Source organism: Eleginops maclovinus, chromosome 7 (genome assembly GCF_036324505.1).
Source record: "Eleginops maclovinus isolate JMC-PN-2008 ecotype Puerto Natales chromosome 7, JC_Emac_rtc_rv5, whole genome shotgun sequence".
Lineage (NCBI taxonomy): Eukaryota > Metazoa > Chordata > Actinopteri > Perciformes > Eleginopidae > Eleginops > Eleginops maclovinus.
The window spans coordinates 5,846,081-5,861,261 of record NC_086355.1 but is presented as its reverse complement, the minus strand read 5'-3'; the positions used below and the strand labels follow the sequence as shown (position 1 = coordinate 5,861,261).

Sequence of the window (15,181 nt, the reverse complement as noted above, 5' to 3'; positions counted from 1 at the left end):
AACATTCGGAACTGCGCAGCTCTTTTTGAATGCATTTTCGTTCTGTTGAAACAACATTTGGATACCATTCGGCTACACTCATATTGTTCGTTTTTGATTCAACTCTTGGCTCATGTGATCCAAACATTTCCAATAACTCCAGAGCGTTTTAGAAGGGAAGTTATTGAAAAATAACCACGTGTTTTTATCCATCAAAAATATTCTGCATCCATCTATATTTGTTTTGAAGCCTTTTAAAAACTCACTGCTCTCTTACATTTGCCAAAACCAGGGAGGCATGCACAGACATTTGTATTATTCATGACATGTCATTTAGCTGATGCTTTTATATAAAGTGACTTGCATACACTTCGGTTCCATCGACACGGAGCAATTTGGAATTATGTGTTGTCTCAAACCAATGGCCTTCTGATTTGTAGACTCCCTGAGCCAGAACATTTAAAAGGATTTCATTTTGTCCTTTTTTTTCGTAGAATGATGATGGATATTTAAAGTTGCGACCTCAATAGAAGCTTCACATGTAAAATAAGACATCTGGGACAGCTCTGGTCATCCGCTTGGCTTCAATTTAAGGTTTAAGACCAATTCAAAACTGTAAGCAACAAAATCATGTGGTCTGTCCTGAGCGTCAAGCAGAGATCAGGAGCAGCAACATCCCGATGTCTGGTGAGCTGAATATTTGTCTAATAACCATTTTTCTAACTTGTAGTCTTCAACTGGACTCGCATTCTTCTTTCCAAACATCCTCTGCTGTCTTGATTTTTCAATCCTCACCCTGAGAATTTGACATGAATATAATGGGAATACCTCAGAGGCACACACTGGTCATAGCCCCAGTTTGTTAACTATTGCAGGACAGCTGAGCGTTGTTTTGGTAGCTGTTGTATCTTTTCACAGCGACACAAACGAAACATAATGAAGGTTCAGACAATTATATGTAAGAAAAAAACGTTTTAATATAAGAATTTTGATACAAAACTGTTATGCAAATATTTGTTTTAATACTTACTGTATAGAGAAAATCAAAAGGTTACATCACTTCTCAGGTGTATAGTACCGTTCAAATATAATACAAAGATACGAGGTAAGACTGAAGCACTCATTACAAATGCCTCTGAGTTCTTTTCATAATAGTAAAGGGAGCAATGGAGGGTATAAACTGAGGTAAACCACATGCACCGACTAATATTTACTAAGACACATCGTGAAGATTAAGACCAGTTTCTCACACTTCAACTCTGAACACAATTTCATTTTGATTTCAAAGAAAAACAGTCATTTATTTCTGATATGGTCAGTGTATACTTCTCAGTAAGCATAATATTATGAAATGTGGGACTTAACATTAATACAACAGTCTTAATGATTACATCGAAATGTTACTTGATGTCCTGTTCACTACATCACTGCTCATGTACTACCCCTCGGGCAGTAATCCGAAAAGACAGAACTCTCAGTAATAATTGCCTTTACTGATACGAAATGAGTGGTTTCTATGAGAACAAGCACACGCATGTTCAAGTGCAATAACTTAACAAATAATCATGAAATGCCAGAACTTTCTAATAATACTCACTCTGCAGACACCATCAATACTACAAGTAGAGCCGGCCTGAGCAATACATACACACTATTTCATACCCGACTTTTAGACTTATCGTAGGAAAAGCTTAAGGTGTTCCTAATTTTTAACAATATCCTAGTAAGCCACGAAAATGTGTGAAAATGAACCAACGTTTTCAGGTCATTACGAACATTAAACATTACTACAGCAATCCGATCATTAAGGTAACAGTAGTAAAGGCTTCCTATTTGATTACATGAATCCATACCTAAGCTTGCACTGATGTGTGCAATTGGTCCAACATAGTGGAATGAATAGCGCGCTGTTCCTGTTTCCTAATAATTTCAAGTATTGAGTACCCATATGTAGAGATCAGACTTCATAACATGCACCACAGCCTGCAGTTTATAAGTGTGTTTACCAAATGTACAGACCTGCTGTGTTCAGGCTAGTTTTTCCTCCATGTCCTGCTCTTCTTCATCTCTGTCATCTTTAACGATGCCTTCGTCGATACTTTCCAGCCTTAGTCTCTGACCGTCCAGGTATCTGGGTCTCGGTGCTGCCCTGGTCGTAAACAGTCCCCCCGGTAAAGCCAGACCCTCGCCGAACATGGTGAGCTTAGCGTCGCTCTCTATGGCCATCGCCAAACAGGAGGCGAAGGTGTCGAGAGATTTGAGTTCCTCTGCGTGGATTTGAACTGAGGATGTGTTGTTGTTTTCAGCTGACGAGAAAAAACACGCAGAAAACCATTATACAAATGGTAGGTTTCACAGTGGTTTGTAACTTTTCAAACCGTAAGGCAATTCAGGCACTCGCCCACTAACAAGATTTGGACCAGACTATTTTTTTAAAATCTGTAAAATACTGTTTGTAGGCTAGGATATGAGCAGCTCAACAATATCTCATATTTAGCCATCAAGTGAACATTGTGCTTACTGTGATTTAAACATTGCAATAGTCCAGATTGGGATTTCCATCAAGCCTATAAAGAAGAGCCAAAAACTGCTGTTCATTGAATGGCTACAAAAGAGCCCCATGATAAAATGGCCAACATGACAAATGCACAAGAGGTGGATTTTTACTACAGCTCACCCATTTACATTTTATCAAATTTAAAGTTATGCAATATTTGGGGCATGCTTGCTTTGAGTGACAGGTGGGTGCCATCCAGATTGCTACCTGCTAGCTGTCTTCCCTGCGGTGTGACCTGGTCTCGTCCTGTTTTTTGTCATTTTTTAAAAACCCTCAAAGTATGAAAGCAAACTCCATTCCTCTCAGATGTTTCGTGGAGTTTTGGAAATGATTGTTACCTTTGGCTTGCTCCACCTGGTCTTCAAACGTGACAGAGCTCCTCCTCTTCCCGGACGTATTCGACTGGTTCTGTAGGTGGGAGGACCCGTCTGTGGAGAAGTTATCCAGCAGCATCACATCTGTGCCTGCAGGGGAATCATCACGGACACAAAAAGGTAAATGGAAAGGGTTTATTAGAAGGTTCAATTGAGGGGGAAAACTGCATAAGTAGGAACTATCTTAATAAAAAAGGTACAGAAATGGATTGGTGATGTTTCTTTGTATTTAAACATGACATTACTTGCCACCTTTAACTAAAAACATGAGCTGTGAAACAGGAATGTGAGGCGCCCTGTAACAAAGCTTTGGGAGGGTGACGCAATAGAGTTCTGAACATCATGTTTATGCGTGCAAGTCCCATAATAGCAGGAACACAGTGAGGGAAGATGGAACTTTTGAGGATATCACAACCGCTGGTTAGCTGTTATAAATATAAATGAATACTAACATTATAAAGCATTAAATATGAGACTAGACTACAGGATATTGTAGTTTAGAAATAATTAATTCAACTACATTTCCTTAAAATCTTGATAAGTGATTACATTATTTTAGATCACTTATTCTTGGTTCTCAGCAATCGTAACCTTTTCTTGGTGAATGTTAATAGGAAAAGACATTTGAAGACAACCCAATGGCCTTTCAAAGGTTAGGAATTATTATGTTGTATGGAAGTAGGTCACACAGGTATTATTTTTCTTCTTCTTTGCGTTACACTTACATGAGTCCTGAGTGAAACTGAAGCCGGTATCACCAGTGCTGCTGCCCGGGGCCAGCAGATGTCCTCCGCCCGCCAGCATGGCTGTCAGGTGTGGTGACATACCCAAATCTGAAGAAGAAAAAAAAACACACAATCAAGATCTCAAACAAGCGGTACAACATCAAGCATTGGTGTTTTGGTCTATGATTTTGTAATCTAACATAAATAAGTATATTAAAAATGAAGGATTTGCATGACAAACAGCTGCTGCTGTTCTCCCACCTGTTATTCTGTTGGAGATGCTGAAGAGGCGGGACGTTCTATGCCGCGTAGCGAATGACTCCCTGTAGTAGCGATCGCCGAAACACATCCCCAGCAGCTCCTTCCTCACCGTTTTATTCCACAGACCGTAGATGAGCGGGTGGCAGACCGCGCTGCAGAAAGAGAGCCACGCTACGAACGTCTCCAGTCCCTGAGAAACACTCCCCTGTCCCCAAATAGCCTCCGTACACACCACCCCAACATATGGCCCCCATGTCATAAAGAAGGTGCCGATGACTACTAAGATGGTAACAAAGGCCTTGCACTGACTCCCTGCATACACCAGGCTCCGTCGGCTCCCATTAGAGGATGTCGAGGTGCTTGAGTTTTTGCGTCCGTTCTTCTGAGCTCCATTAGGGTCATCATGGGTCACAACAACTGTCCCACAGTGTACTTTCCTGGCTTTCATGCGTGCAACACGGAAGATTACACCATAACAGGCCAGCATGATGAATAAGGGGGGAAGGGTGCACCAGGTGACCCAGAAGGCCGTGTAGCTTGGCTCCCTGTGCCAAGAAGCAACGCAGGTCCACTTGTAGCAGTCAAACTCGAAGGAAGACCAGCCAAACAGAGGAGGCAGACAGCCCACCAGGGAGTGTAGCCACACGTAAGCTATCACAACAACTGCCCGGTTTCCTGTGATCTTCATGGGGTAGATCATTGGGTAAAGCACTGCATAGTACCTGTTGGGATAAATGAGAACCTGGTTTAGGAGAAAAAAACTGTTGAAAGGAAACTTTTGGTGCAAATATCACAGAGGTTGCTCAGAAATCAATCAGTGATTTAGAAGCTAAAGCTGCAACACCACCCCGACCTCTGTCAAGTATAATCGCAACAAGCTACAAGCGCAGGAGAACAAATACATGCACTGTTATCACAAATTCCCCAAGAGGACGGGGGGAATTAGGAAAGCAGTGAGAACAGTAAGGAGTGTGTGCTTAGCAGTAGATCTTTACTTAGGGTACCAGGAATAAGAATAATTTAACCAGTATTCAATGTCAATCCCAAACCACCTGAAGTGTTTAAACGACAGCTAAAGACACATCTTTTTAGATTAGCGACACCCTCCTTTAATTGGTCTTTTAGCCTTAGTTATTTACCTACTTTTATATAGTTTTATTTATTCTATGGTCTTAAAGGGTTTTAACTTTTAAAAAGCACAATTCCTTTTAAGTTGGCCTTTTAATATGTTTACCCTTTATTATAATTATGAAGGTTTTATTACTATCATCCTTTTACAGTTTATTGTACGTTTTTGCTTTTATTTTGTATGGTTTTATATCTTTGCATTGATTCACATATTTTTCCGAGAGGAATCATTATTTATTTTATGACCATACCTTTTACTTCTATGTGTCTCTTAACCTGTTAAGATGTTACATTTTGTTGCTATGCTGCATGCATCTGTAAAGGTCTGAAAATATCTGAACTAAGGGGAATTTCTTGTTGGTGGTATTAACTTATGATTTTGTAAAGCACTTTGAGCTCAGCTGCACGTGCTGTAAGAAAAGTGCTCTATAAATAAAGCTTTGTTAATAATATTATTTAACAGTAACTAACCAATCAAATATATTTAAGTCTTTGACTTTTGGGTGCAGGGACACCAATGATTTAGTGTAACATAGCTCTGATGTAACTGATACCATAATAATACTTGACCTGATATTAAATATATTGTAAACTCTAGATCTAGTTACTTTATGCAATGTAAGATGTCCTTCGTATTGCTATACCAACAGAAAATGACTTGTAATAGTACCTATGAATTACATTTTCCAGCACTAACCTGTCAATGGCAATAGCTCCGAGGGTGAGCATGCTGGCCGAGCTGATGAGTAGGTACAGCAGGGCAGTGAAGTTACACCACACCACCCCAAACACCCACTCCCTCTTTGCTGAGCTCACAGCCACGAACGGCAGCACCAGCATGGACAGCAGCAGGTTGGACAGGGTCAGGCTGAATACAAACTTGTTGCTGGGTGTGAGCAGATAAGGCCTGCGATAGAGGGTTGCCACGATCATGAAGTTCCCCAGGCCGGCAAGGAGTGTGATGGTCACGATGGAGACAGACTCCAGGGCAGCCAGACCCTCACCATGCCCCACTGAGGTACAGTTCCTACTGGTGTTCATGGTGACAGGCTGGGCCACCACACAGGTGAAGGAACGGTTGGAGACTGCAAGTGAAAGGACGTGGAAAGAAGGGACCACCATAAAGGTATTCAAATTCAACTGTTAAAAAGCCATACTGGCATACCAATGGCTGCCAAAAACGTTTGTGACATTAAGCACATTTAATCAATACAGTGCCAAACAGAATTGAGATACTTGTTCTATTGATTTAGTCTACTACATTTCAAAGTAAAACATTATCCTATACATTTTACTATAGTACATTCTCTTTTTTTAAGGATTCAAGGATCATTTACAAAACACATCATAGGTTTAAAAGGCAAACAAAGTCCTTAAAACAACAACAACTTAGTGTTATATGCTACGGATATATGTTATATTATAATTATTTATTTCATAATTCGATAGATTTTTAAATGAATGGAGGATCTGGATGGTATTTCTGCTCCTAGCTTAAAATTGTATCATCCTCCGGGACGATAACAACAGGACGAAGACGTGAAACCGACCCATTATTTATAAGCGTAAACTGAAATCAAACGCCAGGAGGCTCAAACAAAACTCCTCGTCATTAAACCGCCTGTGAATTGGTTTCAGTTATTCTCTAGCAACGTACCGCTAATGGAAGTGCGTTTGAATTCAAACCAACGGTCAGTTATCAACCGTTAGCTTCTTTTTTTTAATAGTGTTTTCAGTAGAAAGGCAAATGTGTTAAAATCTCTCACCATGGCGTTAACCTTTTGGAGAGTTAAAGTAAGACTTTAAAAAATAGTTTAACCTACAAGTTTGCGACAGTTGAAGTTACTGTATGTGTTGCTGACAAATGTAGGCTTTGTAAAAATGTCAGTAGTAACGTTAAAGCCTATAGCTAAAACAACTACCGTTAGTTAGCCTAGGTTAGCTGAAACTTTCTCCCATTGTCCCCCCCGACACACTGCTCTCTTTACCTGCTCTGGTTCGGCGCTGTGGATCCACATTGTGTCCTACTCAAATGCAAGCCGTCCATCCTACTTGTCCGATTTCAAAGTATAACCCAGTAACAGGGTAATGAGCGTGAAAAATGTCCGAAAAGCCCCCTCGACTTTGTGAAGTTTGATAACGTTTGTCCTAAATCACAGACGGCCAGCTGCAGCAATGGCGTCCTCCTCCTCCTCAGACTCCCCTCGCAGACTCCTTCACTGTATGGGTGGTCCCACACTCACAATTCTCTTGTTTTCATAGTATAGCAAAGTAGTCAGATGTTGCATTAAGATTGAAGTAGAAGTACCAGAGTGTTTGAATACTCTGTTACAAGTAAAAGCCATGCAATCAAAAATGTTACTCAAATAAAAGTAGAAAAGTGTAAGCATCAAAATATACTTAAAATACTTAATGATAGTAAAAGTAGTCATTGTGCAGATCGGCAAATTACTGAATTATATATTGTATGTTTTTAGTAAAGGTGCAGCCAATTGGAATTTTACATCATTACTCCATATATGCAAAGTAACTAAAGGTACTAAATAAATGTAGTGGAGTAAAAGTACACCATTTACCTCTAAATAGTAGTGGGGTAAAAGTGAAAAGTAGCAAAACATCTAAATACTCAAGTTAGGTAGCTAAGTAGCTCAAAATGGTGCTTTAATACAGTACTCAACTTAACGTACTTAGTGTACTTTACAACACTGTTTAGATTGTGTAGCTTGTTGTGCTTTTGCTATGCTGATTTGTAATAATCATGACACTGTATGTGTCGAAAGCTTAAAAGTTAAGTTGATCCTGTTTCAAATGAAACATGTAGTGAGGCATTGTAGTCAGGTTAACAAAAATCTATGTACGCATTTGTATTTATTTTTAATGACAGTCTGCTGGTGTTTATGAATGAGCTGGCCGGACCACCCACGTGGATCAGAGATTCGCTCACATCAACATCGTCAGCACGTCGCCTTACGTTATCCAATCGGAGAGCAGAGTCGTTACAGACTGCTTCCATTGGACGGCGCACTATGTCCAAATATTACAACCTCTACAGGAGGTAGACAAAATAATATACAGGTGGATATAAACATAAATATCCCAAATACTTCTTAAAAGGCGGTCCCTAGCACTAACAAAGAAATATGCTGTAAAAGTTAACATCAGTCATATAGTGTGTATAGCCCTGTCAAACCCAAAAAATTCACTTAACAGTAAATTGGATGTTTCATGGTTTAAAAAGAGACAAATAAATGTTATGTGTGAACATTAATTTGGTCATTCACTAACCGAAACAAGTCAAAGCATTTTAATGTGGAGTCAATTTTAAATGTTTTTATTCAACAATGCACATTAGTAGTTTAGTAGTGAATTATCTTTCTGTTTATCTCAATAATGAAAAATAAAAACTACAACTTGATTGTTTAATAACATTTTTACTTCGTCAAAGACTCTTTATACACGTCCTTTGGGAGCGGGGCATTTATTTGGATCAGGCACACAACCCATGTGCACTTCCTTAAACAATGTAACAACACTAAGGAGTTATAGCTGCTACATAAATCATTTGGTGAGATTGCAAGGAAATGTGTTCAGTCACATTCAGCCCGATTGCTTTATATCTGTCAAGATTCCAAGTTGTTAAAGACCTTTGTAAAGTCAAGACAACATTAAACAAGTTAAAGAAAGGCTTAGTAATCTTTTCATACACACATATGTCCAGCAAAGACATCACCACTATCACAGTAAATGTAGGTTGTGAACTGTAAACTCAGGCTTATAATTCAATGGTAAGACCAGGCAAACAATACCATGAACACTATTTATCCCAAAGTGAGTTGACGATGTAAATCTAGTGTTGTTATGGTGACATCATTTAATGACATCTGATATTGACCTATGCATTAATAAGCTGTGTTACATCATGTGTGAAATTCCCCCCTATGACCTGACGTTAAAACTTTTGCATGGGGATCTGTGGAGTGTAGTCGGTCAGAAGAGAAACCATCAGACCCTGAAAGAGAAGACAGTTGTGACGTTCAACACGCAGAGAATCAAACGGGAGGCAAGGACTATAATGAAAGGATCAAATTAAACCCATAGTTATAATAATAATAATAATAACAATAATAATAATCATAAACAGGTTACTCACCATAATTGTCCACTTTCTATTCTCTGCCTCGGGGAAGACGAGGGAGCGGGATGAGTAGAATACTTCATCATCCACCTCCTCCATTTTCCGGGGGAGACAGTGCAGGAAGGTCCAGTCTGGTTTGGCCACACTTCCTGTCTATAGAGGTCCAGTGCAAACATGGAGTAAAGACACATTTCACCATGGGAATAATTGTGCTCCTATGCGGAATCATAACTTGCTATTACTTGAGATTAATTCAGTCACTCTTATTGACTAAATAATGACGGTAATCGTTTTCAGGAAAATTATACCATCACTATCACTATATTTAGACTTAGGGCACATGGGAACACTGGGTCTTACTATGAGAAATTCGAAATGGCTCCTTTGAAAAGTAGTCAATATTATTATTGACCAACTTAATTGCTGTAATCACAACTATATAATCACGGTCTGTGCACACATTTTTGTCAAAGCTTGCTTGCTGATTGATAAGCAAGCTGAAGTCTGTATTAAGTAGTTTACCATACAAACAATTTGCAAAATGCTTTGGTTACAGTCAGTAGCATGTTTGAGACTTTGTTTTTTTTATGTTAAGAAGTGTGTACAGCTGTCTAAAGGTTCCCATGCTAGAACAGGCACAGACATAAAAATACCCAAAAACTTTTCCAAAAGCTACTTGCATGTTATCGGTGACACTTTGCCTCTTTAGGTCAAAAAGTAGCTTCTTAATATTAATAAGACAATATCTTTCTTTACCTGCATTGTAATCTGGTAACCCTTGAAGTCTTTTAGCCGCTTTTTCTTCTCCTCCTCCTGTCCCATGCTGACCCAGGTGTCGGTGACCAGAACATTGCTGCCGTGGGCGGCCTCCATCGGGTCAGAGGTCAGGACAAGCTGGGTCCCATGCTGAGACAACGGCAATGTAATGCAAGTCATTTTACTAGAGGTCTGTTAATGATAATGATGACAAATAATGTAGGAGACCTCACCTCTTTGGAGAGCCTTTGTGCCTCTTGAATTACCCTCCTCTCTGGCTCATACCCCTGGGGATAAAGACAACCTTTTAGCTTTAGGGATGGTTGCCTGGGCTGTTTTTGCAAAATGATGTTGTTGTTTTTACATTGTTTTCTCTAATGCAGATTTAGCTTTACATTTTGATTTCATGTCAGCTTTATAAATTCAGTTTTATTTTTAAAAGGCAAATAAATTCCCTCTTTTTTTTTTTTGGTTACAATGTCAACAATTCATGTAGTAATGTATTATAGCTAGAAAACAAAATCTACTTACCTTAATTAGTCATTTGTTTGTATTACTGTCCTTCTAACCAATCAATATAATTGTAGTTTTGTTTCAGTTTTTCTTTATTCTTAAAGGAAAGTTATATTTTTAGTTTTAATGCACGACAAGATATTTATTTCACTGATTATTTTCATTTCATTGCTTTTTATGATAATGGCCCTGCTCACAACAAGCAAGTAGGGAGATTCTGTAATTGCAAACAAAAACAAGAATCTAATAGAGATAACAGGAAGTACCGTTAAAAAAAAAGGTACATTGTATATGAAATAATAAAGCAATGCAAACCTTTGGTGTAGCAATTTTAAGATGAACTCCCAATTTAGCTGCAGTCATCATAAAGGAGTGGAGCACGTTGTTCCCATCTCCAATCCAGCTCACTGTTAGTCCATTGAGGGACCCATAGTGCTCCTGGAAAAGAATTAGTGGCATTTAGAAATCACTATTTAATTTGTATATTTATTTAGTAATTTTCATATTACAAGTGCAATGAAATTGAGGATCTTTCAATAAAACATCCAATGTCTTTATACTTGGCCACCTTGTGGTAAGGTTTGGTATGGCATGGTACTGTTTAAAGGAGCCCTATTATGATTTTTGAAGTTTTCCCTAATAAACTAAGGGGCGGGACATATTGAAGCAGTTAACCAATCACAACAGAAAAAGCCAGCTAACCAATCAGAGCAGACTGGGCTCTGGTTTCAGACAGAGGGTGAAAAGAGTTGCTGCAGGACAGGCAGTATGAGAAACATAAAGAGCTTTGGGAACATGAAAGCAAGTAAACATGTCACGTTAAAAGCAAAAATTACAAACATGAATCTGAACATGTGCATAATAGAACTCATTTAATGCAGCACATGAAGACACTTGTATTTAAAATGCAGTATGCGTAGGAGTTGCAGTACCTGTAAAGTGAGGAAGTCAGCCAGAATCTGAATTGGGTGGTAGAGGTCAGACAGGCCATTAATGATGGGGATGGACGCCTCCTTATCCAGCTCCTCCAGTGTTGAGTGGCTGTAAACTCGTGCCAAAACAATATCGCAGAGCCCCGAGAGAACCCTTTGGAAGGACGTAAGAAATCACAAAGGCATGCATGTACCCAGTGCGTTGCGATTCTTATACAGAGCCACACTTTTATTTCTCTTCAGTAACTAGTCGCAGCGGTGGAAACACAATATGACTGTAACCACCTTGAAGATTCACAATCATTCAAATATGTTACACTGAAACACGCAATCATATTTAGGATTTCTCTTTAATGTAGTGTGCATATGAAACCTACAAGTAGTAGATCGATTTATGCCTTTCTGAGAAAATAGGCTTCAACCAATGCCTGTGCACACAAGACTGATTTTTTGAAATCCACTATTTCACTGAGCCAACACCAGAAAGGCCACTACACTAACATTGTTTATTAACTTTTTATCATTTGCAGTTATTCTCAGAAACAAAGAGACTCTGCTTTCTGTGGATGAATGCTGTTGTAAAGAGCACTAAAAAGGTAATTCATGATTATTTAAAAAAATATTTATAACAAATGGTCATTTATGTTCAGCAGGTTTTGTATTATTGATATTTTGAAACTGTTCTATTTAATCAGATTTCAAAAATATATATAGGCTGTCAGCTATCATGCGTTCTAAATATCAACATCGGCCATTTAAAACCCATATGGGTCAACCACTACAACCCACATCAAAAAACAGATTGATATTACTTTCATTTTATTTCTAGAAAAGCAATCATAGAAGTAAGACTTACCTAGCTGTGTCGGTGCCACTCTCATTCACTCCCAGGTGGATGTCCTGAGAGGTGAGGAAACAGGGGTGCCCACCCAACAAAGCAAAGCCTGTAATGATAGGGTTAAGACAACATTAATCTCTTTAATGGTCAACTGAACAGACAAGAATAAGTATTAACAATACCCAAACATTTGCCGTATTTCATTACAACGTTGAAATGTTCAGAACAAATCCAAAAGGTTTCGTCAAAGTGAAGGTTTATGCAAAATATACACTAAAATTGTGTTTATGTAATTAGTTCAATGCCTGCTTGAGGATGGGGCTAGTAAGGGTGATTGTTATTTGACACGAGACGGCATGTTGGGGTCCTCTGATATAGATAATAATCTCCATGTCTGCTGTGCATGCTACAGATTTTCTGTGTATATATTTTAGACTTGCTTATAACACAATAAAAGTATACTTGAGAAAAAGAGTAGCCTCATGTGAGTGTTGAATGGCAGCAGAACAGGGAAAAGAGGAGTGGAAATAGCAGCAGATTTTTTTGTTCCTGGGATGCACTGAAAGTCAATTTTCAGCAGTTCTTTTGTGTCCAAACACAAGTGACTTTTACACCGTTCAACGCACGGATGACTAGTCTCAGCCCTGCTTACAGTGTCAGATGTTACATTTCTGCTAGATTGTTCTCCATACTTTAATCTATTTAATGTGTGAGTGTAATAGGTCATGTTGATATTTAGTAGTATGTTATACTATTTACACCATTATCAATATTTTACATGGATGGATATATATCTTTCAGGTTAGAATTGCACCGTAAACCATAAACCAGATCCTTGTTGAAAAAAAGGTTCTAGTGTAAATGTAACACTTGAAAACTGCTCAGTGTCTTTATACCACCTTTTGAAATATGTAAAAACTTGACACCTGTTTCTGTAGACATTCTTGTTCTGGTGCTCCTCTTCTCAAATATCATTGCAATCGACTTTCCTTGCAGGAGAGGAAGATACTGAAATAGAAATGACAGAAACCTTCCTTAAAACGACGCAGCCTGTGGCTGCAGTAACACTGAAGACACTCAACAAATGGACACTTAAGTTGACGTTATAGACTGATGTAAGCTACCTGTTTTTCATGCTTGATCCGATGTTTTAGATCCCCCGAAACCCACAGCAGCCTCCTGATTTCCTCGGAGCTGAAGTCTTTCAGAGTCAGGCAGCTGCGACCTTTTAAATCCACTGAACCAAGGGATGCAGCTCCAATCCTGAGAAATAACCACAACGAGGAAATAACCCATGCTTTAGCATTTTTACTAATAATGATCGCATTGCTTATTTTTAAAATAAAGATATCCGGAGCTTCTTACCTAAACCCTCGTGTCGAACAGTCTTGGAGAGTTTTCAAACATTTAAAAGCGACGGTGTTCACGGAAAACAGTTTAGCAGACATTGCAACTCAATACATTAAACGCGTAATGCTGTGGGAGTATTTCCTCAGAGTTCACTTCCATTCACCGCCTGTCTCCAGATGACATGCAGCGTGGCGTCACGGCAAGACCAGGAGCCGAGGCGTGGCTTCACTAAATGAAAAACAAAATGTCTTTTGAACATCAGGATAGCCCAAAATGTCACAATTCTACGGCGGCACTGCTAGGCGTGATACCATAAGGAATTGAGGGAAGAGCTAGGACATATCTTTATGGTTTACAGCAGCAATTAAATGTATCATAAATACTGACCCCCCCCCCCAACATACAACGTATGGACGGTGTGTGAAAGAGCTATAGCTGGCTATTATAGTTTGTATGCAAATAAATCCAGTTTTATACAGGTTTTGCTTTAAGGGAGGGCTCAAATAAAATTGGCATGTAAATGCACTGTGCTGTTGGAGTCAGGGACGGATTAAGAGTCGTTGCCCCCCCCCCCCCCCCAACAAAAAAAAAGAAGCACCACGTTAACTTCACCCTCACGCGCAAATCAGCGGTGTTAAAGGTTGCGCTAAAAGCACAGTCAAATTTTATTCACGTGTATCTTGAGGATTTACAACAAGTCAAAGAACACACATAGGCACATAAGTCAAAAATAAGCAGGCGCAATGCAAGGGGTCCAAACCCCTACATCACACAGATCACATCACTCATAAGAAAACTGCTTGAAATCATGCATCGTCATCAAGGTTGAGGGGGAGTGGGGGGCTTGACAATATTCTAACCTTCGAAAGGGCGGGCCAGCTTGCAAAAGGTTGGGAACCCCTGCTTTATGGTATATCCTACCCCATCCTAACTGATTTAAGGGCCCTTTCCCGATATTACGGATGAATAACATTGATAAGCTGTGGTTCAGGAGCACTATATGACCTATCGCAATTATTTTTAATTTGGGGGGGGGGGGGGGCTTTAACGTATGAGGGATGAATTAATTACACAACTGTGGCATATGATTGAGGGGCCCTATTGAGATATATTACATAATGTATGTAATGTAACCAATGTTATGGCTTCAGGGCCCCTTTAATTGTATTATGTTGTAGAGACAATATTGAAATGGTAGCGCAGAGGCTTGGTCTTCAGGGCCCCCTTGGCCCTTGGGCCCCTGGGCCTGGGCCCGGTAGGCCCGTGCAGTAGGCTAATCCATCCTTGGTTGGAGTGATTGACTGAAGTGACACCTGCACTATGTTGTCGTGGCAGCTCTGTAATACTACACTTTGGGAGGAAGGGTGTTCGAGACTGGTTATAATGTGGATGTTTTCATGTGTTTTATTTTTCAGAGTTTATTTACATTTTACAGAATGTCAGCGAACGTGTCACTGCTTTTGATAGACAGTTATTGTGTGGCTGTGAGGTGAGTGAGAGAGTCTCTTCTGATTGGTTCGGTGTCGAGAAGGGAGATTCCTTGAGAGCGAGACAGCGAAAAGCTAACGGAGTATGTGTGTTACGCAACCTTCACACGGTTCCGTTCCGTTATCGAGCTCTGGAAAGTGGGCTT

At 39.5% G+C, this 15,181-nt stretch overlaps 2 protein-coding genes across 2 annotated transcripts; both read right to left on the bottom strand.

The window, feature by feature from the left end:
• Nucleotides 1–789: 789 nt before the first annotated feature.
• On the bottom strand, nt 790–7,219 carry gpr161a (G protein-coupled receptor 161a). Its single transcript, XM_063887824.1, has 6 exons — nt 7,013–7,219; nt 5,722–6,109; nt 3,897–4,618; nt 3,636–3,743; nt 2,875–3,000; nt 790–2,285 (listed from the first exon to the last, which is right to left on the bottom strand). The coding sequence occupies exons 2-6, from the start codon at nt 6,063–6,065 to the stop codon at nt 2,008–2,010; spliced, it is 1,578 nt and encodes a 525-aa protein (XP_063743894.1). The 5' UTR covers nt 6,066–6,109; nt 7,013–7,219; the 3' UTR covers nt 790–2,007.
• A 1,120-nt stretch (nt 7,220–8,339) lies between these two features.
• Nucleotides 8,340–13,770, bottom strand: otc (ornithine transcarbamylase). Its single transcript, XM_063887051.1, has 10 exons — nt 13,564–13,770; nt 13,323–13,461; nt 13,125–13,206; nt 12,217–12,304; nt 11,361–11,514; nt 10,744–10,866; nt 10,149–10,202; nt 9,916–10,065; nt 9,175–9,312; nt 8,340–9,033 (listed from the first exon to the last, which is right to left on the bottom strand). The coding sequence occupies exons 1-10, from the start codon at nt 13,644–13,646 to the stop codon at nt 8,974–8,976; spliced, it is 1,071 nt and encodes a 356-aa protein (XP_063743121.1). The 5' UTR covers nt 13,647–13,770; the 3' UTR covers nt 8,340–8,973.
• Between the last annotated feature and the right edge of the window lie 1,411 nt (nt 13,771–15,181).